This window comes from Herpailurus yagouaroundi, unplaced genomic scaffold, assembly GCF_014898765.1.
Source record: "Herpailurus yagouaroundi ecotype Mexico unplaced genomic scaffold, PumYag 142, whole genome shotgun sequence".
Lineage (NCBI taxonomy): Eukaryota > Metazoa > Chordata > Mammalia > Carnivora > Felidae > Herpailurus > Herpailurus yagouaroundi.
In genome coordinates, this window is record NW_024412397.1 from 41,957,472 (window position 1) to 41,980,848 (window position 23,377).

At 36.2% G+C, this 23,377-nt stretch overlaps 1 protein-coding gene and 1 pseudogene across 4 annotated transcripts in view; one reads left to right on the plus strand and one right to left on the minus strand.

Annotated features, from left to right (window-relative positions):
* Positions 1 to 20,077, plus strand: part of DSC1 (desmocollin 1) — a 351,582-nt gene extending 331,505 nt beyond the window's left edge. For 2 of the 4 annotated variants that reach the window (XM_040479167.1, XM_040479168.1), the window contains 12 exons: positions 1,577 to 1,721; positions 3,229 to 3,395; positions 4,099 to 4,233; positions 5,652 to 5,837; positions 7,712 to 7,971; positions 8,055 to 8,197; positions 12,080 to 12,292; positions 13,766 to 14,008; positions 15,634 to 15,752; positions 16,495 to 16,740; positions 17,485 to 17,530; positions 17,612 to 17,728. In XM_040479167.1, the coding sequence (XP_040335101.1) occupies positions 1,577 to 1,721; positions 3,229 to 3,395; positions 4,099 to 4,233; positions 5,652 to 5,837; positions 7,712 to 7,971; positions 8,055 to 8,197; positions 12,080 to 12,292; positions 13,766 to 14,008; positions 15,634 to 15,752; positions 16,495 to 16,740; positions 17,485 to 17,520 (1,893 nt within the window). In that variant the 3' untranslated portion in view covers positions 17,521 to 17,530; positions 17,612 to 17,728. Of the gene's footprint in view, positions 1 to 1,576; positions 1,722 to 3,228; positions 3,396 to 4,098; positions 4,234 to 5,651; positions 5,838 to 7,711; positions 7,972 to 8,054; positions 8,198 to 12,079; positions 12,293 to 13,765; positions 14,009 to 15,633; positions 15,753 to 16,494; positions 16,741 to 17,484; positions 17,531 to 17,611 lie in introns of all 4 variants that reach the window. The other 2 variants (XM_040479164.1, XM_040479166.1) reach the window with 1 other exon arrangement.
* Positions 12,453 to 13,062, minus strand: LOC121033042 (60S ribosomal protein L27a-like; annotated as a pseudogene).
* Positions 20,078 to 23,377: the final 3,300 nt, after the last annotated feature.

A 23,377-nucleotide genomic window follows, 5' to 3' on the forward strand; every position in this document is an offset into this window, starting at 1 on the left:
TTAAAGTATAATATTCTATATTATACTTCTTTTAAACAATATTCATATACTTGAATATATATGATTATTGCTTTCAGTATAAAATAATGGGAACTAAACTGTAAAGCCATTACTATTATTGAGTTTTTGGAACTGTTGCTTTAATGACTAAATAAGAAAGTATATAAATAATTTCTTTATTATTGGAGTATAAATGGATTCCCCTCGGGAGCGAGGCTATGCTTTAAAGTTTAGCTATATTCCTAATCTGGATCATCCTCTCTACAATAATGATTTCAGTTTTGATTTATTTTGGAGATACTTAACTCATCACTGGTAACAAAATAAAACCAGGTACCCAAAATAGTACCTGGGATTCTGTCTCGCTTTCTCTCTGCCCCTCCCCTGCTTATGTGTGTGGGCTCTCTTTGTCTTTCAAAATAAATAGATTAACAAAATTTTTTAAGGATTTAAAAAGAGATAATGGATGCCAGAGACACAGAAATGCCATAATCCCTAGAGCTTGGCAACTAATCAGGCCATTGAAAGACAGGGAGGAGTTAAATACCTGGAATTTTAATCCTGGTTCATTTTGGAAGATGGTCACAGCAGGACAATCAGGAAGAATTGATTGTTCCGAAGAACTGAATTAATACAGAATTTACCTTGGGCACATTTAGTTGGTACTGTCGGTGAGAAAATCTATTTAGTTCAATGACTATTTATTGAACAATTGTTATGCATAAAGCATATAAGAGGTAGAAAGAAATAAATTGGTGTTTACAAGGAAAACACATTAAATCCCAGCTTTGGGGTCAAGATATATTATTATGAGATTGAGTTTGAAATATGTATATGATTTTATTGGCACTTTTAATACATAACAAATATATATTTATGATAGAAAAATGAGAAAGTACAGATAAGTAGAGAAAAGAATTCATAATTGGATCACTGAAGATAGTTGATATCTATGTATACATCTCTGCAAATCTGTAAATAAATGAAATCCTGTTTTTTGTAGTCTTAAAAAAAATACCTGTCATTAGCATAAGTGGGGGAAATTTGTGTGCTCTAACAAGCAGAGGGCATGTGATTAATTCAGAGAGCAGAGTAGCCTCATTCTGGGGTGCATGGTACCTGGTGGGAGAATGTGAACACTACAAGAGTATCAAAGCCATAAGGTCATTGTCTGCGCTGGTGTGTTTTCCATCGCTTAAGTTCTTAGTTACATATTCTTTTTTTTTTTTTTTTTTTAATTTTTTTTTTCAACATTTATTTATTTTGGGGACAGAGAGAGACAGAGCATGAACGGGGGAGGGGCAGAGAGAGAGGGAGACACAGAATCCGAAACAGGCTCCAGGCTCTGAGCCATCAGCCCAGAGCCTGACGCGGGGCTCGAACTCACGGACCGCGAGATCGTAACCTGGCTGAAGTCGGACGCTTAACCGACTGCGCCACCCAGGCGCCCCATCTTAGTTACATATTCTTTTGTGGAGGACTTTTTAAACAACATGTCTTTCCCCATCCACTAGGCCTAATTTTGTGTATCGTTTGTCATTTGAGAAGGAGCTGATGGTGTTTGTCTACCTTTCAGCTATATGCCTATGCAACCACTGCAGACGGCTACGCGCCAGAGTACCCGCTCCCCTTGCTATTCAAAGTTGAAGATGATAACGATAATGCTCCATATTTTGAAAACAAAGTGACTATCTTTAGTGTGCCTGAAAATTGTCGAACTGGTAAGTTCCCTTCTTAGAAAAACACCAGATTTTTGCTTTGATTCAGCTCCTCAGTCATGCTTGAAACACAAGTATGCGAAACATTTAAAAATGCTTGAATGTCAGGGGTGCCTGGCTGGCTTAGATGGAAGAGTCTGCGACTTTTGATCTCAGGGTTGTGAGCTTGAGCCCCATGTGGGGTGCAGAGATTACTTAAATAAATAAATATTTTTTCTTAAAATGCTTGAATGTCAAGGGTATTCTACATGAAACTTTGTAGTCTTACAAGCCTCATTTCTTCGATGCTCATATAGAAGGCAGCTGAATCCGCTATGAATATGAACGTGTGACAGACAAATGCTGGTTATGTTTTATGATTTGACCATGTACATAGGTGTCACAGATGCCTTTATAAAGCAATAAATAATTTGAATCTTTACAAAGTTTCAATAAATTTTCAAGGACCCAGAAATAGATCATCTCATGGAAATGTTTGTCTGACTTATAAAAATAAATATATTGCTTTAGTTGGCAAATTTTTCAGACAAATTAAAAAAGCTAAACTGGCTTAATGCTCTTAGGCAGCCAAGACTGTGACCTAGGCACATCAATGGGCATAGGACTATGAGGTTTATTTTAAGAAGAAAAGTTACAAGAGGGGTACCTGTGTGGCTCAGTTGGTTAAGCATCCAACTCTTGATCTCGGCTCAGGCCATGGTCTCACGGTTCATGAGATTGAGCCCTGTCATCGGGCTCTGTGCTATTCGCTAATTCTATTAGCTTAGAATTCTATTAGCTATTAAGTATATTAGCTTAGAATTCTCTCTCTCCCTCTCTCTCTGCCCCTCCCACACATGCACGCTGTCTCATTCTCTCTCAAAATAAATAAACTTTCAAAAAAAGTAAAAAGTTGCAAGAAATGCCTCATCCATTCTATTGTCATTATGTATGCATGCATGTTTAATATTGTTCTTTCACAGTTAGTAGTTTGGTAAAGCAACATTTCTAATACACTGATTTCTGGGCCGTAAAGCTTGTCCAAATGATATTCAGACTGCTACACAGTATATTAATAGTTACCTGCATTACTTGAATATTAACAATTCAGCACATTTATTAAAATATCAAAGTGTAAAATCTTTCTTATCATATTCAAAGCTGTGCTATTCCTCTAATTAACATTATCAAGTTCAGCTATAAAAGAAGATATACAGAGAAGGTCCCATCCAAAAATAGTCCATGAACTGGGGTGGTGGGTAGGGGGGAAGAATTTGAGAACTGCTGCTACCAAGGGTGGGGTGGATATTCTCAAATGTGTGGAATATAAACCGTGTTATTCATAGTACCCACATAAGTGAAGTTTCCAAGTAAGGGGAGCTTGGAGTTTGGGAGAGCTTTAGCCGCTCCACTAACCTGTAAAATCAATCTACTTGTGGTTTTGGGGAGAATATACTGCAACCATACCTTGTTTGTAATTCAATTATATTGCTCTTTTAAATTGTTGATGATATTGCATTTATCTAAACAGGAACTTCAGTGGGACAAGTGACTGCCATAGACCACGATGAACCTGACACTCTACATACTCGTCTGAAATATAAAATCTTACAGCAAATCCCAGATCATCCAAAGCATTTCTCCATACATCCAGATACAGGTGTCATCACCACAACTACACCTTTACTGGATAGAGAAGTAATGAGCTGATTAATTAATTTTACAATCACTAAGCTATATTTAAACTGATAATGAACTCCCAGAGAAGTTACAATAAGGCATCCTACAGCCACCTCTCCCAGCTGGCTTCTATACAGGCTGTCTTTAGGGCTTCTCTGATATTTTCTTTGTCTCTACAGAGATTCGGGGAAAAAACAAGGTATTAGACAAGTTCTCACTTAAAATCATTGACCTAATTTGATGTGAATGATAAAATAGCTTTGCATTTTAAAATGTTAGGTTAGGTACATCAGTTTTCTATTGCACTGACTAGCCAATCTCTTGTTCTATATTTATATTTAAGGTGGCCTTTTTTTTTTATGTTTATTTATTTTTTTGGGACAGAGAGAGACAGAGCATGAATGGGGGAGGGGCAGAGAGAGAGGGAGACACAGAATCAGAAACAGGGTCCAGGCTCTGAGCCATCAGCCCAGAGCCTGACGCGGGGCTCGAACTCACGGACCGCGAGATCGTGACCTGGATGAAGTCGGACGCTTAACCGACTGCGCCACCCAGGCGCCCCAAGGTGGCCTTTTAAAAAAATAAAATAAAATAAAATAAAATAAAATAAAATAAAATAAGTGTAAAATAACAAGATCCTAAGCAATGGCTATGAGAATTATAAGTTACAGGAAATATAAGTGTTCGTCAATGTACCTTTTTCTTTTCTTTTCTTTTTCAGAAATGTGATACATACCAGTTAATAATGGAAGTGCGAGACATGGGGGGGCAACCTTTTGGTTTATTTAATACAGGAACAATTACAATTTCACTTGAGGATGAAAATGACAATTCACCATATTTTACTGAAACATCTGTGAGTACATCTTTGTATTTGTTTACCAAGGTTCACTTACTTTTTCAAAAAAAAAACACATCTGGAATTTGGTAGCTCTGTGAGACTACACATTTTTGGTTTTAAGAGCTACTGCTTACAGATGACATATAAACAAAAAATGATTTTCTGTAACAATAATTGAAGGACCGGGCATTTCTAAATGCTAGGGAAAAAACTATTCTCTTGGCTGTCTAATGGCCTCTTAACCCTTGATGCTTGATGTTCATGTATTCATCATTTTCTTGGATGCCAAAGTCTGTTAGTGATGCCTTGGATTTAAATTCCTTTTATAGAGTACAGGAGAAGTGGCCCTCTCTCTGGTATCTTTCTCACTTTAACTTCCTAAGATGTTAAAAGGAGACTAGCTTTGTGTTTTCTGCTCTGCTGGGAGATCAGTAAGTACAGTGTGCACCTCTCCCCCCACCCCCCCAACCGTCATCTATATGCAGTCTTCCAACATCACATAGGAGTAAACTTTCCCTTAGGAAATACACAATACAAGAAATATATACAGGATGATACTTCCAGGAAATGGTTTTTCTTTCTTGAACTTTTAGTGAGTAATCTTCATTTTTTCATTAATCTATACCAGAGAACAAGTTAAAGAAGAGAGAACCCCTAGTGATAGGTACATTCATAGACTGTTTTATATGGATCCCTACAACTTTTAAGGGTATGTTTATCCCATACTTTATTTGAGAAAATGAAAAGTCAGTTAAATAACTTGCTCATGATCTCATACGTGTAGACCATGTAAGAGAAAAAACTGGGATTAGAATTAAGATCTGTTATACTTCAAAGATATCAGGCTATCATCCCTCTATGAATTCATCTTACATCTCTAGAGGATTCTGATTTACTACTTTCTTTAGTCTTTTAATTAATATAATATGCTTCTGTAAACATTTATTCTTTGGAGGAAGAGGAAAAAATGTGATTTAATTTCTCAAAAAAGGAAAAACTTTTTCCTTAAAATGTTTGCTAGTGAATCAGAAGTAAATTAAAAACAAAAATTGGCATAGTAACAAATCATCCAGTAATAATAAGAAATCAATGTAGGTTATAATTATCTACAAATATTAAAGGTTCAATATGTTCATATAAAAGGGGCCAGAGACTGTAAATATTGAGGGGATTCAGAATAGAGACAAATCTGAGGGCTTGAATGATTTAGAGAAGTTTAGAAGTTAAGACATGAATTAGTCTTTGAAGAATGAGTAAGATTTGAAAAGTCAGTTTAGTGAGAAGTACACTATACATGAAATTTGTAAATTCTTTCCAATATATGATTGCACGTTCTCATATCACTTTGTTTAATATTTCTTTAAATGTAAGTTTTAGAGTAGAAAATCATGTTAATGCTATGAATATGTAATAACAAGGGACAATTGTTTTAGTATTTTACAGAAGTAGAAGAAAACAGAATTGATGTTGAGATTTTACGAATGGCGGTACATGATCAGGACTTACCAAACACTCCTCACTCAAAGGCTATATATAAGATCCTACAGGGAAATGAAAATGGAAACTTCAAAATTAGCACAGACCCCAATACAAATGAAGCAGTCTTGTGTGTTGTCAAGGTAAACAAGAACAAAAAAACGATCAAGCGATATTTTAAAAAACACTAACTTACACCTGGGCATTGCTATCTACATATCTATATCTATATCCTATGTACTATATCTCTATATGTATTTGACTGTATGTATGTGAATAGAGACAATGCTGAAATGATTTCTCTTGGTTTACATAAATGTTTTGTTATGATGATTTTGTTATGATAATGATGATGATGATGATGATTTTACCCTCATCTTCATTCTTAGAAGGTAAGCATTAGGGCACCTGAGTGACTCAGTTGGTTAAGCATATGGCTCTTGATCTCAGCTCAGGTCATAATCTTGTGGTTCGTGAAATTGAGCCCTGTGTTAGGCTCTGCCCTAACAGCGAGGAGCCTCCTTAGGATTTTCTCTCTCTCTCTCTCTCTCTCTCTCTCTCTCTCTCTCTCTGCCTTTCCCCTGCTCGTGCTTTCTCTCTCTCTCTTTCAAAATAAAGAAAAAAAAAAGAGGAAGAAGATAGGCATTATGGGTACAAAACACATTGTTCCATACGTAGTGAAAACCAAGGCAGAGAAATACTGTATTAGTAATCAAGTATTAGTCTTAGAAGAAACCTTAGATACCCACTTGTCCAAATCCTTTATTTTATGGAACACAAGACAGAAATAGAAGAATCACTACTGGAAGTCAAACCTCTTGACTTTTCAAGTGCCTCCATGCTCATATTATACTTTTACTTTTCTATAATGTACAAGACAGACTATTAAACATTAAGCAGCTATTCCTATTCTTTCTCCTATATTTGAGGTAGCCAGCATTTGGGGATTTTAAAAATTCAGTTGCAATTAGTGGCACCCAGAATGATTACTTGAACTAAATCTGGTTCTTTTTTCTCCCTTCAAAGTACTAATGAGGCCCGACCCTGATTAGCTTCTGAGATCAGATGAGATCAAGCATATTCAGGGTTATATAACTGTAGACAAATCTGATTCTTTTCAGAGTCCTTCTTTCCAGAGCCCTCACTAACCTGTTGCATAACTTTCCTGATTAATTTCTTAGGGACAGTGTATTTTCTTATGTACTCTTGTGCATATATGCACTCTTGTGTATATATGCACAAGTTGTACTTTCCTCCTAAGATTTTTAGAAAATGCCATTTAATTATTATATTGCTTTTTCTTTCTCTCACTCGTCTTGTTCTTTCTTGGGTTTTTTGTTTCTTTCTTTTTGTTTTTTTGAGGGGTCTAGGTTTCTTTCTCTTGCTTTCCTTTTTTTTTTTTTTTTTTTTTTTGTTGTCCTGATAGATTTTAGTCTCTAATTGTTTAACTTTTGTTTCAAGATGCTTCTCATTATTCAGTTCAGAACTGAGCACTTTGATTAGGAGCTATACAAACCTAAATATAATCATTAAAAAAACATAAATATAATGTACTTCAGTAATATCATAACTTTTACTCATACAAAGCAACTGCTCCATTATAGCCAAATCTCATGTTCTAGTAGTCTGATTATTTTATATATTTCTATTTATACTTTTTATATATCTCTTAGTTATCACTGTTACCTCATTTGATAAATTTGGATTTATTCAAACACTTATTCTATATTTCTATTAATATTTAAACCTGTAATGAAAAAAGTGAAGGCAAGACATTCTGAAAGAAAAGGGAGAAGAAAAATTGGTTGAATCGTCAACAATTTTGTATTTGATAGTGTTTGTTTCTCATTATAGGAAGTTAACTATTTGTCTTTAACTACATTAGCACCTGCTTTGGGTAACATTTTATATGCAAAAATGATATTCCTTTTTGTGCTAAAACTTGGAATCATACTTATAAGTCTTCTGTTATATACAGTGCTCCAAATTGACTGATTAAAGTATGCTTATTGAACAGCCATTGAACTATGAAGTCCATCGCGAGGTTGTTTTGCAAATTGGTGTACTTAATGAAGCACAATTCGCTAAAGCAGCAAACTCAAAAGCTCCTACTATGTGCACTACAACTGTCACTGTTAAAATTAAAGACAGTGATGAGGGCCCTGAATGCCAACCACCAGTAAAAGTTCTTCAGAGTACAGATGGCCTCCCAGTTGGAAAAGAACTCCAGGGATACAAAGCGTTGGATCCAGAAACACGCAGCAGTGAAGGCTTAAGGTAATGTATTCTTCAAAATAACATATTTTGAGATTATGTTCAATCTTTGGTTTGAACATTTACATTTGATTTCTAAAAATTAGGTATAAGAAGATAGGAGATGAAGATAACTGGTTTGAAATTGATGAACACACTGGTGACTTGAGAACTATAAAAGTGCTAGATAGAGAATCAAAATTTGTAAAACACGACCAATACAATGTTTCCGTGGTTGCAATGGATGCAGGTGAGTACAGTTTTCTAGAAATACAGGATGTATCTTAAGGAAATCTTGGGGGTGAACTTTGTTTATTGCCAGATCCAAACTTAGTGTGAAATATGTTTGCACTGACTGCTCAATTTATTGGAGACCACCCAACATCAGCTCTAGTGCGTCAGTAACACAAAGCTAGGAGGTGATGAATGAATGGCCAGAGACACGGTGGCCTCCTCCAGGATCTCCAGTCTTCAGGAGTACAGATTTAGATTATTATGGTTTGAACTTGCTGAAAGGGTTTAACCCACCTATAACAGTGGCTCAAGGTAAGTTTGTTCTGAGCGTCTCGTAATGGGTAACAAAGCACTTAATCGTATTTCCTAAGAAATGATCAAACAATGACTCTTCAGTCTTTTGCTGTGGCTTACAGTCCTTCTGCTTAATTCTAGAACTTTTCTTGTGAAGAAGTGTCCTTCAGATATCATAAAGTAGTGTTTTCAAAACCCTTTTGAACGAACACTCCTACAGTAAACCATTTTTGAATGTGCACCATTGTAATGTGTGCCCTGACAGTTTCGTTTGTTTTGTAATGCAAGTGCTTGCCTGACTTAAGCTTTGATTGCTAAGGCATCCACTTCAAAGATGGCTATCTGCCATCTAGTCTGCCAAGCAGACTAGACAAAGACCCAAGCCACATCCCAATACCCCACGCTCCTTCATTTTGCTTCATCTTGCTTGCTTTCAATAACTGACCACTGGGGTTGCTTGTGTTTTCACTTCCCAGTGCTTTAAATTCTTGCTCCAATATTTTAAATTCACCAGTAAAGAATGAGCTCCAGAAACCCTTAGCCCCAACTCTTGACCCCGATAAAAGCAGTACCCCAGGCTTGCTTTTTTTCTTCCTGCCCACGACAACCTTGCTGTGTGGCCTCAGCTGAGCCACATAATTTCCAGGACCTTTTTTCTCCAAAAGCCTCCTGATGACTAAGGCACCTTGCAATCATCTAAGAACCACAAGGGTCAGTCCAGCCACAAAATTGGTTATCCACTGGCTGAGATCCGCACACAGCAACCTCCCTATATTTGCCAGTATGTTTGTATACATGTGCTACTATTGCTAATGTATATACCATAAAAATATACAAACAAGCAATTGTTAAATGTTATTCCCATGTGTCCAAAATACTTAGGTTTCAAAATCTAAAAGAAAATGTAAATGTGGCTATCATTACATAACCATGTACATATGATCTTCCCTTCCTCTTGATATCTCTCACACAGGCTTTTGATGTAGTTCTTTCAATATAGGAAGGACAAAAAAGCTACCAAAGAATGGTGAAAACATTAGCTGAGAAATATGATGTTGCCACCACTCTAAAACCATGGGCGATTTGCTACTCTTGTATAAACAAAAGTGAAATCTGAATGATTCAAGGACATGATTATTATGTCATTCAGAAGGATTTCTTTCTCCTCATTTATTCCACAAATGTTGACAGTCTAGTAAGTTCCAAGTACCAGGCATGTTACCATGAAAACTAGAATTCATAACACTGGGCAAATTCTCACATGATACCAGTTAAAGGACTATTAAATTCTCATAAGAGGTTCTTGGTATGACAACTTTCCCTATAAATGTATGGATATCATAAGAGGGAGAAATCAGTTAAGAACTGCCCAGATTAAAGGATAAAGGGAGATTTCAAGAAATGAAGAAGGTTGGTGATAGAAAAATGAAATACTATTTGAAGAGAAGGAAAATATGGAGAACAGAAATATGAGAAATTAACTTTGTCTTTGGTTGCTAAAAGTACAAGGAAATGAAATGCCAAATCTAAACTGTAAGATTCTATGTCCCAGGCTCATGAATAACCTGGGTGTGCTCAAGAGGAAATAAAGACATGGATATTACAAGTATTAATATAAGATGATATGGTGACACCAATGCTTTTGTTCATTTGAACTTTAATCCATTAATCTGTATTTCCAAGGACCAAATATATAAGTAATTACTTATAGTTCCACGTGAACATTTACTTTTGATGCTCATAAATATTTCAGGATGATGACCCAGACATTCTTCTAGCTTTCTTAGAATCCAATTTATTTGCTTTGTTTCTTGTGTTAGTCTTCTTTGTTAAGCAGGCTGGTTTCCCCGCTGTCACTCTAGAAAACACTGTTTTATACACCCTCTGCCTAGTGTAGCACTGTCCCACCTGTTTGAGATTCAGGTCCCTTAACTTCAAATGAATGGCAATGACATCTGTGATTGTTTCCACTCATTTGTGTTCAGGTCTTCTCTTAATACTTCATAAGGCCCCTTTGCCAGGGAATATATGTTAATTATCACAGGTGATGTGTCTTCTCTATAAAAGGAGGTTTCATTGTTTCTCATTTATATTCTGTTCCTGTAACTAGATTGATTGTGAAAATTAACACATCTTTGTTAGTTTGGTGATTTTGAAGTTGTTACTTGTGTTCAGATTTAGCTACAAATTTCTGGAAGTATCAAAATGTTTATATCCTATTGCAGATTTCTTACTAGAAGACCTAGATCTTTCTTTTATTTGTAGATATTTTAAAATTTGTTCACATAGAATAGTTTCTAAATAGGTATATAGTGGGTGCCTTTTGTTAAGTAATTTAAAAGTCACTTTTAATAAATTAATTTTATAGTTATTCAACAGAAAAAAAATCACTAAAGCATTCAAGATATCACTTAAGTCTTATTTCAAACTAAAAATGGATGATATTTATATATGATTTGTAGTGGTGTTTATGATAAATTCAACATATACGCTCAAAATTTAGACTGGTATTCGAAGCAAAAAAAAGAAAACTTATCAATTATTTTTCTGTTTATTTCAATTTTGAAAGCTTGTCATTTATTGTAGTTTATTATCCTATCACAAATGATAAATTTTAAACTTGTTTTTTGAGCTGCATTATCGTTTAAACACAAATAATGGGCAATGTTGTCATTAAAAATATTTATGGAGACTTAATGTGTAAAGTATTAGTACAATACCAGTGGCCATCTAGAGATGAGTAAGAACTCCTATTGTCAAAAACATATTTATTGAATGAGGGAGGGGGTGCAAATTTATTTTTATAGTTTATTCAACTAAGTTTTTTGGAAAGTATAAAATAGTAATAGCATTACTATTATGTTCAGTGTGTTAGCATGAAGTTGTAAGTTAGCGAATAAATGCTGGGAAGATCAATAGGCTATCAAGGTGAGTATGACTCAGTTCTTAGGACGAACATGTTCACAGTTCAGTGTGTGAGTCAATGATGAGCAAAGTTCTGTGGGAACTCAAAGGAGAATATTGCTACCATTGTCCACATAAGTCACAGCAAGTTTCACGAGGAGGCGATATTTGAGGGGATTCTTGAAGGATAACCAGATTTTGTCAGGCAAAGAGAAAGACAAAAGTATTCCTAGCAGTGGCAACAGAATGTACCAAAGCAGACAAGAAGGAGCACACCTCGTGGGTTTGATAAGTTTCACAAAGTCTGAGCAAAGAGGATGTGAGGAAATGAGTCAGGAGAGGAAGTCAAAGGAAGTGACTGATGACCAAAGCCTTTGTATTTTCAGGATGAATATATGCTCTTCAGAAAGGTGTAAGAAATCAATTTTATTTTCAACTGGTTGCTCTGTAGTGATATTACTCATAATGTCATACCTTTTTATTTTAAAAAGCACCTCAAGATACCTGATACAGCCATCAATCTTTAAGGAAGAGTGACATGTCACTCACTATTTGTACTTGTAGCAATAATATTTGTGCTCTAAAAAGTGTGTGAAATTCAAGTTCAGATAGCCAGTAGAAAGCAGATGTCATCTGTGTAGCATAGAGATGTTGAAAATAAAATCTTAAGTAAAAATATGCTGGTTTTAATCTTCCTTAGCTGGCAGATCATGCACGGGAACCCTGGTTGTTCTTCTGGAAGATAATAACGATCACCCACCGCAAATTGATAAAGAAGTGACAATTTGCCAGCATGCTAAGGATTATGCCGTTCTCGAACCTGTAGATGCAGATGGACCTGAGAATGGTCCACCTTTTGAATTCTTTCTGGATAATTCTGCCAACAAACTTTGGAATTTAGAAACAAAGGATGGTATGTAATTCTGCTTAATCTTCTAATCATTAGGAACTTAGGATGGCTGATGATGTTGACATTCACTTTAGTTCATTATGATAAACATTCATTTTAGGAAATTATTTTATTGATCCCCCCAAAAGGTAATACCTTACCTTTTATTTATTTATTTTTGAAAAAAAACCCTTGTTAGCTTTAATGAACCTCCTTCCACATGGCTTCAGGCTACCAGGATGCAGAGCCCCTCACCCCACACCCCACTGTAGCTTCTCTGCTCTTCTACTGGAGAACCTGGCCTTCACGATGACAGGCTGTCTGGGGAGCTTTCCCTTCCCCAAAACTTTGCAGTAGCCCGATCGGACCACATCAGTGATGGGAGCAGCTCCAGTCTTGTTTTTGACAGCACGTACCCATGTCTGCTCACTGACTAAAGTCCACGCTGTATCAAGGTTATCCGTTGGGCAGAGCTCTGGGTCCTCTTTACCTGGTAATGCCTTCTACCAACTTTTCCAAAGTGACGTAGGTGATATTTGTTGAAGTTGATCCTATGAAGTTGATCCTATGGTGGTGCATGTCACTAGCATTATTTATTACCCTGGCCTCCTGGCTGCTTCTGGGACTTGCTGATGCAACTGTGGCTTTGGCTCATGTGACCCCGAAGGTTCTGGATTTTCCTCAGTGTGGATGGCATGTTGCAGCCCAGACAGGAACAATACCTTACTTTTTTTTTTTTTTTTTTTTTTTTTTTTAAGTTTATTTATCTTGAGGGAGAGAACCGGTGGGGAGGAGTAGAGGGAGAGGGGGACAGAAGATCCGAGGCAGGCTCTGTGCTGACAGCAGAGAATCAGATGCGAGGCTCCAACCCATGAACTGTGAGATCATGACCTGAGCCAAAGTTGGACGCTTAACAGACTAGGTCACCCGGAGCCTGAATACCTTACTTTTTTTAAAGAAATGCATAATATATTTATGTTTAGACTCTTGTTCCAAAAATCTTTTAAGAAAACATATAAATATAATATGTGAATAACATTAAGTATAGCTTAGCCTAATATAAGTGGAGAGTAATATTAATTAATTTTCCTAGTTTTTCAAGAAATCAAAATCATTTTTAAGAAATAAAAATGAACCGCTAGCATTTTTCCTTTAAGCTAAATCCTGCACCTTCTCTCCTCCTCCCTCCACCCCAAGAATACCAAGGAAGAATAGTATTGCTATCGAAAGGTCATAGGGGTGCCTGGGTGGCCCAGTCAGTTGACTGTCAGACCTCAACTCAAGCCATGATCTTGCAGTTTGTGAGTTCAAGCCCCGCATCAGGCTCTGTGCTTACGGCTAGGAGGCTGGAGCCTGCTTCCGATTCTGTGGCTCCCTCTCTCTCTCTGCCCCTTCCCTGCTCACACGGTCTCTCTCTCTCTCTCTCTCTCTCTCTCTCTCTCTTAAAAAAAAAAAGTCATATAAGTATATTTTTTCTCTGCCTTTTTTTCCCTCTAGGTAAAACTGCCATTCTTCGTCAGCGACAAATTCTTGACTATAACTATTATACTGTGCCTATCATAATAAAAGATAGACATGGTTTAGATGCAAAACACATGTTAACAGTGAGAGTATGTGACTGTACAACCCCATCTGACTGTAAGATGAATATTAAAAATGTGAGAGATTTTAAGCCATCAAATGTAATACTTGGAAGATGGGCTATTCTTGCCATGGTGTTGGGTTCTGCATTGCTGTTATGTAAGTATAATTATCTAGAATGTATTAGTTGAAGTTTTATCTAATAGTTAAAATATATATATGGTAATTCTTTATTTAATGGCCTTTATAGCCTTTGGTAAATGTGTCCTTTTGAAAATCTTGTATGTACTGTATGACTTGAGGTTCTGATTCACAGAAGAAACTTATCAGCAAGAGCAGATTAAATTCAAAGTAATTTTCAGAGGTGTCCCCTTAGTTCTTCCAATGATAAGCTGTGAGATACTGGATAAATCATTTCCGCTTCTTTGAGCTCATTTTTCCATAAGTAAAATAAAGAGGTTGTAGAAAAGTAATAAGATTCCATCCCATACAAAACAGTCTTTTAACCAGTCAAGTTTATGCACAAAAAGAATAGTGAAGAGTACTTCCAAAACTCACTTAGATGTTTATGCTCAATGTTATTAATGAAGTGATTTAACATACATTTTTTTAAGTTTATTTACTTATTTTGAGAGAGTGTGTGAGTGGGGGAGGGACAGAGAGAGAAAGAATCCCAAGTAGGTTTCAGACTGTCAACACAGAGCCCGACATGGGGCTCCATCCCATGAACCTTGAGATCATGACCTGAGTGGAAATCGGGAGTGGGACACTCAACTGACTGAGCCACCCAGGCGCCATGATTTAACATACATCTTAAGAAGACTCCAATGAGAGGCACCTGGCTGGCTCAGTCAGAGGAGGCAACCCTTAATCTCTCAGGATGGTGAGTTTAAGCTCCACATTGGGTGTAGAGATTACTTAAAAGCAAAGAAATAAACAAACTTAAAAAAAAAATAAGAAAAGAACATTAGAACTCTTAAAAAAAGAAACAAACAAAAAGGAACCCAGTGTGTGGAAAATGGTCATATGGTAAGCCACTGAGGAAAAGTAATGCATGCAAAGAATGTTAAGATTTTGCGTTCTTCAAACTGTTGTTTTAGAGATGCAAAAGTGATGGAAATCACTCCCCACACTTCTGTGCCCTTCCTTCCACTCACACTCCCTTTCCTTTCTTTTTTTAACAGTTTATTTTACTCTATAATCTATCTGCTTTTAGAGACTTTCCCCATAGTTTTTACTGTGTCCTAACTCATTGATTTGAGTTTCAGGTGAAATAGGATGTTCCCCTTAGCACTATTAGTAGTCGGCATACACTTTCAAAATTGGGCACTGATTTTATGTAACTGCCTTTCATGTTTGTATTTATGCCTAATACCCTTTAAGTGGGTTCTGTATGGATTTTAAGTACCAACAATACAAGCTTAAATTTCCATCAAAGGGAGTTGCCGTTTGAGTGTGGAGGAAATAAGAGAATCATTGAAGTTAATTCTGAACTTGGGAAGAGACTTGTTAATAAACTATGCTCACTTCATCCTTATTACTTTTTATTGATTTCTTTCTCATTTAGCCTACTAATCTCAATAAGACAGAGATGGTCTATATACGAATACATTTGTTAATATTCTGTTTTAAATTTTATGACCCAAAAAGATCTCAATTTATGGAACAAAATTTTTTTAAAGTTCTGTGAAGAAACTTAAAAGAAAAATCATACGATTTAAATGATTTAATATATACTTGCATGAAAAAAATACTATTTTACTTAAATGCTTTTTATTTTTTAGGTATTCTGTTTACTTGTTTCTGTGTTACTGCTAAGAGAACAGTAAAGAAATGTTTTCCAGATGTAGCCCAGCAAAATTTAATTGTGTCAAATACTGAAGGACCTGGAGAAGAAGTGATGGTAAATTAGATTCCACTTTCCTATGAATTGTTTGGTGATGGATGAGAACAGTTGATTATCATGTAGTAACAGTAATAATAATAACAGCTAGTGTTTATTGAGCACTTACTATGCCAAGCAGAATTTCACATGACCTGCATACATTAATTCATTTAAACTTCATGATTCTATTGTATTAGTTTCACAGGACTGCAAAGAATCACAAACTGGTAGTTCCTGTATTATGGCAACATAAATCACATCTTCGGTTGGCATTCTCTCCATGTGTGCATGTCTGTGTTTAAATTTGGCCTTTGGATTAGGGACCCACCCTAGTTGAGTATGACCTCATCTTAGTTTAACTAAATGCATATCTAATGACCTGTTTTCTTGTTTTGTTTTGTTTTTTTTTTGAACGTTTATTTATTTTTGGGACAGAGAGAGACAGAGCATGAACGGGGGAGGGGCAGAGAGAGAGGGAGACACAGAATCAGAAACAGGCTCCAGGCTCCGAGCCATCAGCCCAGAGCCCGACGCGGGGGCTCGAACTCCCGGACCGCGAGATCGTGACCTGGCTGAAGTCGGACGCTTAACCGACTGCGCCACCCAGGCGCCCCATCTAATGACCTGTTTTCAAACAAATTACATTCTAAGACCCTGAAGATTAGGACTTCAATATGTGAATTTTGGTGGGGAAGAAATGAAAGCAAACTGTTAGCTTCAATTTGATTCATTCATTTTATAACTCTAACTTTATTTTTAGGAAGCAAATATTAGACTGCCCACACAGACATCCAACATTTGTGACACAAGTATGTCTGGTGGCACTCTTGGTGGCCAAGGAGTCAAAACACAGCAAAGCTTTGAGATGGTCAAAGGCGGCTACACTTTGGATTCCAGCAAAGGAGGTGGACATCAGACCCTGGAATCTGTCAAGGGAGCAGGACAGGATACTGGCAGATACACATACACAGACTGGCACAGCTTCACCCAACCTCGGCTTGGCGAAGTGAGTGCCGATGTCTTCAAGATGATATTACATGAGAGTTTAAACACTATTTATAAGTCAGGATTTCCCAGAAGTTTTACTCTCCATGCACCTGGAACTCATCACCTTTTTAGTGTTTAATTACCATAGATATAGATTTCAGGCCCAAACCCAAAGGCAAAATGATCTTTTAAAGTTTAATTTTTAAAATAACATTTATGAAACTACAGAACCATCTAGGAGTGGCATATGTAGACATGTTTAGGAGGTATAAAAAGACCAATAGCTTCTTCCCCCCAAATTAGCAGGAAGATCACCTGGAGTGAAAGATTTATGTGGACTGATCATAAATTGTAAATATTTTTTGGTGTATTAAATCTTCTGTGTAGTCATTAAGTACCGGCTACCAGCATCAATCAGGTAGACTGTTAAGTTTTTATTTTGGGTGTTAGTTCCTTGTTTTATGTTCAGATTAATCAATATTGACTAATATTAGCCACTTTAATATATTACATTATTATCACTATATAATAATGTATAAACAGAAGAATCATAACCTATATTGGTTCCCCAAATACGTGAAGAAATTACACAGATACGCCGCAACTATGCAAATCTTATGTCAAATGGGAAATTGTAAGTTAGCTTTGTGATATGTGTGTAGCTTTAAGTTTCATAAATGTGTTCACTAGGAGCATTTATATATCTGCTATATTTTCAGAATGAATATAATACAGACCAATCATGTGCATTTTTTATATGTAGGAATCCGTTAGAGGACACACTCTGATTAAAAATTAAACAGTAAAAGGTAAATCAAAGACATTATTTTTAAGCTAATATGTTTAGGTGTTTTTAAAAAAATAATAAAATGTGCTCTTTTTTGATACAGAAGGTGTATCTGTGTGGACAAGACGAGGAGCATAAACATTCCGAAGACTACGTTCGTTCCTATAACTATGAAGGAAAAGGGTCTGTGGCCGGCTCTGTAGGCTGCTGCAGTGATCGGCAGGAAGAAGAAGGGCTTGAGTTTCTTGATCATCTGGAACCCAAATTTAGGACGCTAGCAAAGACGTGTGTCAAGAAATAAAATGTGCGTTTTAATGGAGAAACATCCACAAATGCATATGCGGGAGTTTATTAAGTGTAAAATGATAGCAGCATCTGCTAGTATGTTTGTTTATTGGAGGTAAACTTCGAGTCATGTATAGATAAGGATACTATAAATACAAAACTCCTCTAAATTCTCCTCGTCTGATATAACTTCCATGTTCTCTAGAAATAGAAGTTTTATGTGTTAATTTTCTTTTATATGCATGTATATATTGCCCTTTTCAGCACTGTGCTGTGTGCTTTCTTTCATCTTCCGTGTGGGAATTTATGGTACCCTGTATGCTATAGAAGTGGATGGTGGGAGAGCTGGGTATTGTGGAGGCAAATGAGAAATGAATTTTAATTTTAGATGAAAATTAAATATTTTCTTCAACAACATGGGGAGGTTGCTCTTAGAAACGCTCTTAGAAATATTGTCTTTGGTGCCAGAGAATTGATTCCTCTACCTGAGTGGCTATGTATTGAAGGATTTTTAAGTATTCTTTGGTACAGTCTTCAGTTTGGTAAATAGGTGTTCGTTTCTCACTACACTTTTCACCCTGCGGAGGTGTTCCCAGTACTGTGCTTTTTCAGGGGCCTTCAGCGCTTGGTCCTTGGATCTCTGTCTATATGGATGCGTAATCAGATTCCTACAGCTTCTAGACTGTGGGAAAGACAGGAGCAGAAGAAGCTCAGGGCAATTTGGGCCACAGAGATTTTGTAAGGATCAGATGGGAGGATGTACTATTACCTTTTTAAAATGTAAATACCTTGGCAAGAACATGCGCTCTCTAGTTTGACAGAGGCCCACCATCTTCAAGCATTTGTGAAACCAGCCTGGAAGGCATTAGACTTGCAACCCTGATCCATGGTGCTTAGACTTTTAAATATGCTAAAAATGGAATGAGCATCCGTAATAGAATTTAATACTCTGCTTACATTGGTAATTACTTTAAGAAAATTGAAAATCAGAAATAATGAATTTCTGGCATGTAAATGTTAAACCGTTGAAATGAATGATGGATAAATGGACACGAGTTAATAAATTATTTTGAATATATAACATCTTAATAGGATATTACATTAATTAATTTAGAAAGAAATATCCATTTAAATAATATTTTAATAGTCTTTGTGCCAAACTCTATAAATTTACAGTGACAGTATATATCACACAGAAATTTCTCATTCAGACAAAAAAAATGTTTCTTTTTTAAAAATCTATTAACTGGTTAACAATTGAAAAAAGAGTGGTGATTTTTTAAAATTTTGTAAGTAAAATTTTGTAATTAGTCCTCTGATTCTCAATTACCGCTTTGAATTAAAGGTGTTTCTTGATGTGAAATTGGATATTAGAGCAGAATAAAAAAGTAGTTTTAATAAATAAGATTTTATTTTATAGGATGTCAACAATGTATGATTTTTATAGCAATTGTGAGTAAAATAATTTTGGGGGGTAATGAAATTTCTGTTGTCTGACATATATTATGCGAAGAATAGTACCAGTTTTGAAATTTTTAAATATAATGTTAAAATTTGGAATATATTCATGCCATGTTATATTCTTGAATATAGGTGCAGAATGTTTTTTGAACAATTAAAAATCTTTAGCTGAACATTAACTTATATGTGTTAGTTTATGTTTTCATTTCTTACGTTTACTTAAATAGGAAAGAGAAATTTTATATCTGAACGTAAAGTACAATTAGAGGCCAAAGGTTAGCAAAATAAGACACTTTAAAAATATTAGCCGAATTGTTAGAAGGTGTGGAAAATGAATTTGTTTAAGCAGTTTTGGCTATTATAAATATTTTCAAATATTATTAAAAATTATCTCACAGAGGAACTATGACTTGTCTTTTATTTAGGAAATTCGCATTCTCTGTTTACACTCAAAATTAAATGTTATTTGTATGACTGAGAAAATTTATGAAACTCCATTGTACTGTTGACCAATTTAGTTTGTTAATAAAACATTGTATTTTATGGATTATTTCATATAAGTTAACCATCAATTGTCAATAAGTGAATCGGTATGAATTGTTTTTCTGTAATTAAATCTGTAGTTAGGGAAAATATACAATTAAATTTTTCTTATCTTGATTCAGATCTCAAAGTATTTCATGTGAAAAAATTCCTTGGGAGCACCAAGGTAGATGAAAATTGATATAATTGCTATAATAATTGGCTTTGTTAAATACCTCTTTAACTTTGCCAAGCTTTCATTTTCCCTGAGTTGATTAAAAATGTTTTATTAAACTTGGTATCTATGCTTATGCTTACTTTTAGAAAATGGAATATGCTGTGTTATTTGGAAATTGCTCACAATAGATGTTTTAGAGTTGAGGATTTTTATGATCACATAAAAGAAAAGCCAACTCCATTTTGTGGTGTCTTAGCTTTAAAGTCCTGTTCCAGTAGAAAAACCCTCGGTTAGATTAGGGTAATGAAACAAAACAGACCGTGTGTATTGCTAAACATCTCTGGTCTCTTATCTGCTTTTCTAGTAAATCCAAAGGAACATTCCATTTGTCCAGATACTGCATTTGGTTTTCTGCTTACACAGGGAAAAGAAAATAAAACTGTAGCAGGGGAAAGCATTACTAAGAATGGATGGACCCCTGTATATTTTGTAAGGTTCAGTAAAATTAAGTGAGCATAATTTAAAAAAACTCTTTGGTAGTGTTGCATTAAAAAAAAAATAAAAATAACCACACTTAATCTGAAATCCTTACCACTAACAATAAAATTACCACTTCCAACTATACAAATAGACTGTTTTTTTTTTTTAATGTTTATTTATTTTTGAGAGAGAGAGAGAGACAGAGTATGAACAGAGGAGGGGCAGAAAGGAGGAGACACAGAATTGGAAGCAGGCTCTAGGCTCTGAGCTGTCAGCACAGAGCCCTACGGGAGCCTTACCTCACATGTGGTAAGATTATGACCTGAGCCAAAGTCAGACGCTTAACCAACTGAGCCACCCAGGCAGCCCGACAAATAGACTGTTCAAGAAGCATCATAAAAACAACTATATGAAGTACATTCATAACACACATTTTGTAGATATTGATCAGATTATTTAAAAATCTTCACTGTTAAAGAACAAAACTTTATGGGGTGCCTGGGTGGCTCAGTCGGTTAAGTGTCTGCCTTTTGGTTTTGGCTTGGGTCATGATCTCTTGGTTCATGGGTTCGAGCCCTACATTGGGCCCTGCACTTAAGCTGCGGAGCCTGCTTGGGATTCTCTGTCTCCCTCTCTCTCTCTTCTCTCTCTCTCTCTCTCTCTCTGCCCCTCCTCCACTGTCTGTCTCTTTCTCTCTCTCTCTTTCTCAAAAATAAATAAATAAACATTAAAAAAAAAAGAACAAAACTTTAACTGAGTAAATTAGAGAATGTAAATGGCTTTATTCAAGAACTCATGAATTTGTCAGCTGCCCCACTAGTATACCATAGACAGACGCTACCATTGTGCAAAATGGAAAGTTTTTATAGGCAAAAGGAGAGTGTGAGGGTGGGGGGTGGGGGGAAAGGAGAAAGTCATTAGCAAAAGAAAAGCCAGGCAAGGGTCTTATGCAGATTATCTCAGTAATGCTGATCAGGAAATTTCGGATTGACTCTTTAAAGGTCACATTTCTGGGGGAGTTTGAAACTGAAATTAAGTCATGGGTTGCCATCCTAGGGGCAAATGACTCCATTTTGGGCCTGTTGTTTCTTTTCCAACACTTTTTTTTTTTTTTTTTAAGAGAGAGAAAGCGAAAGAGAACACCATGGGGAGGCAGGGGCGGGGCATTGTGAGATCCTGACTTGAAGGGAAATCAAGAGTCTGATGCCTAACCTACTAAGCCACCCTGGAGTTCCCCCAATACTATTCAAAGTAGTTTTTTTGTTGTTTTGTTGTTTTCTTAATTTTTAGAGAGAGAGAGAGTGAAAGGGGCAGAGAGAAGAATCCCAAGCAGGCTCTATGCTCAACAGAGCCTGATGGCGGTCTAGATGCCACGACCCTGGGATTGTGACCTGAGCTGAAATCCAGTCAACCACTGAACCACCCAGGAGCCCCTAAAGTAAGTTTTTTGATAAGAATAAAATGTCCCTTGAAAACACCAATCTACAGAGTTAAAAGTTATTTCCAGATTGTAGAGGAAAAAAAAAAAAAAAAAAAACAAGTATGGCCTTTCTCTGTATTTGGCCCAACAATACATAGGGCCTCAACATTCACAAAATTTTTTTTAATGTTTATTTATTTATTTATTTATTTTCAATGTTTATTTACTTTTGAGACAGAGAAAGACAGAGCACAAGCAGGGGAGGGGCAGAGAGAGAGGGAGACACAGAATCCCCAGCAGGTTCTAGGTTCTGAGCTGTCAGCACAGAGCTGGACATGGGGCTCAAACCCACAAACTGTGAGATCGTGACCTGAGCCAAAGTAGGACGCTTAACCAATTGAGCTACCCAGATGCCCATGGACTTCAACATTTTTAAAATTTATTCATTTTGAGAGAGAGAGAAAGAGAGAGAGAGAGAAAATCTCAAGCAGACTCTGTGTGCACAGAGCTCAATGCTGGGCTCAAACTCATAAACTGTGAGATCATTACCTGAGCCAAAATCAAGAGTCAGATGCTTAACCAACCTACTGAGCCACCCAGGCACCCTGAGGACTTCAACATTTAAAATAATTAGTTGTCAGTGTGTAATAAATAATACCTATAATTTTGGAATGTTCTTATTTGCCTATGTTTAGGGACCTTTAAATGCTATAACATGGAATTATTAATGTTAAAAAAAGCTTCAAAACTTCACTGGAGATAGCTAAGGTTTGACCTAGAATTCATGCCAAAAGTTCAGGTAGTATTATTTTCTGCCAAATACAGTACAAGAAAACCTAAAAGGAACTCTCTAATCCAAAGTGGAAATGAAAGAATTTCTTTGCGTTGGCTTTGTGTCTCCTGATGTATGTAGAAAATTCAGGATTTAAGGGTGGGTGACATTTATATAGTCCAGTTCTATAAAATCTGAAATCCAAATTCACAAAGACATTTCATCCATAGTAGGTATTTTACAAGATAGATTTGTTACTGTCTATGCCCACCATATTTCTCACCTGTTTGAGATCCAACTGAAATTCTATTATTAGTGGTTTTTGATATGTGATTCTGAGACCGGCAGCATCAACATCACAAAGGATTATGTTAGAAATGCTAATTTTGGGGTCTGTCCCCCCAGACCCATTAAATAGGAAACACTGGATTTAAGGTTCTCCTGGAGTGGCTGATGTATTATCAAATTCACCTCTGTACCAGCTCTTTGCTACTTGGGCTCCATCTGAGAGTTTGTGAGGAAAGTGGATTCGGGCCCCACCCCCAGACCTATTGAATCATAATGTGCTTTTCAACAAGATCCCCAGGAGATCTGTATGCACCTGAAACCTTGAATAGCATGTAGATGATCCCTTGAGAGGAACCTGCAAGTAGGTTCCTGCAAGAGGAACCTGTGAGCTGCACAAGTACCCTCAGACATCAGGTCTGTGGCTACCGTGTGGTAGGGAAATTGTCCCAGCTCACTTGGTGGC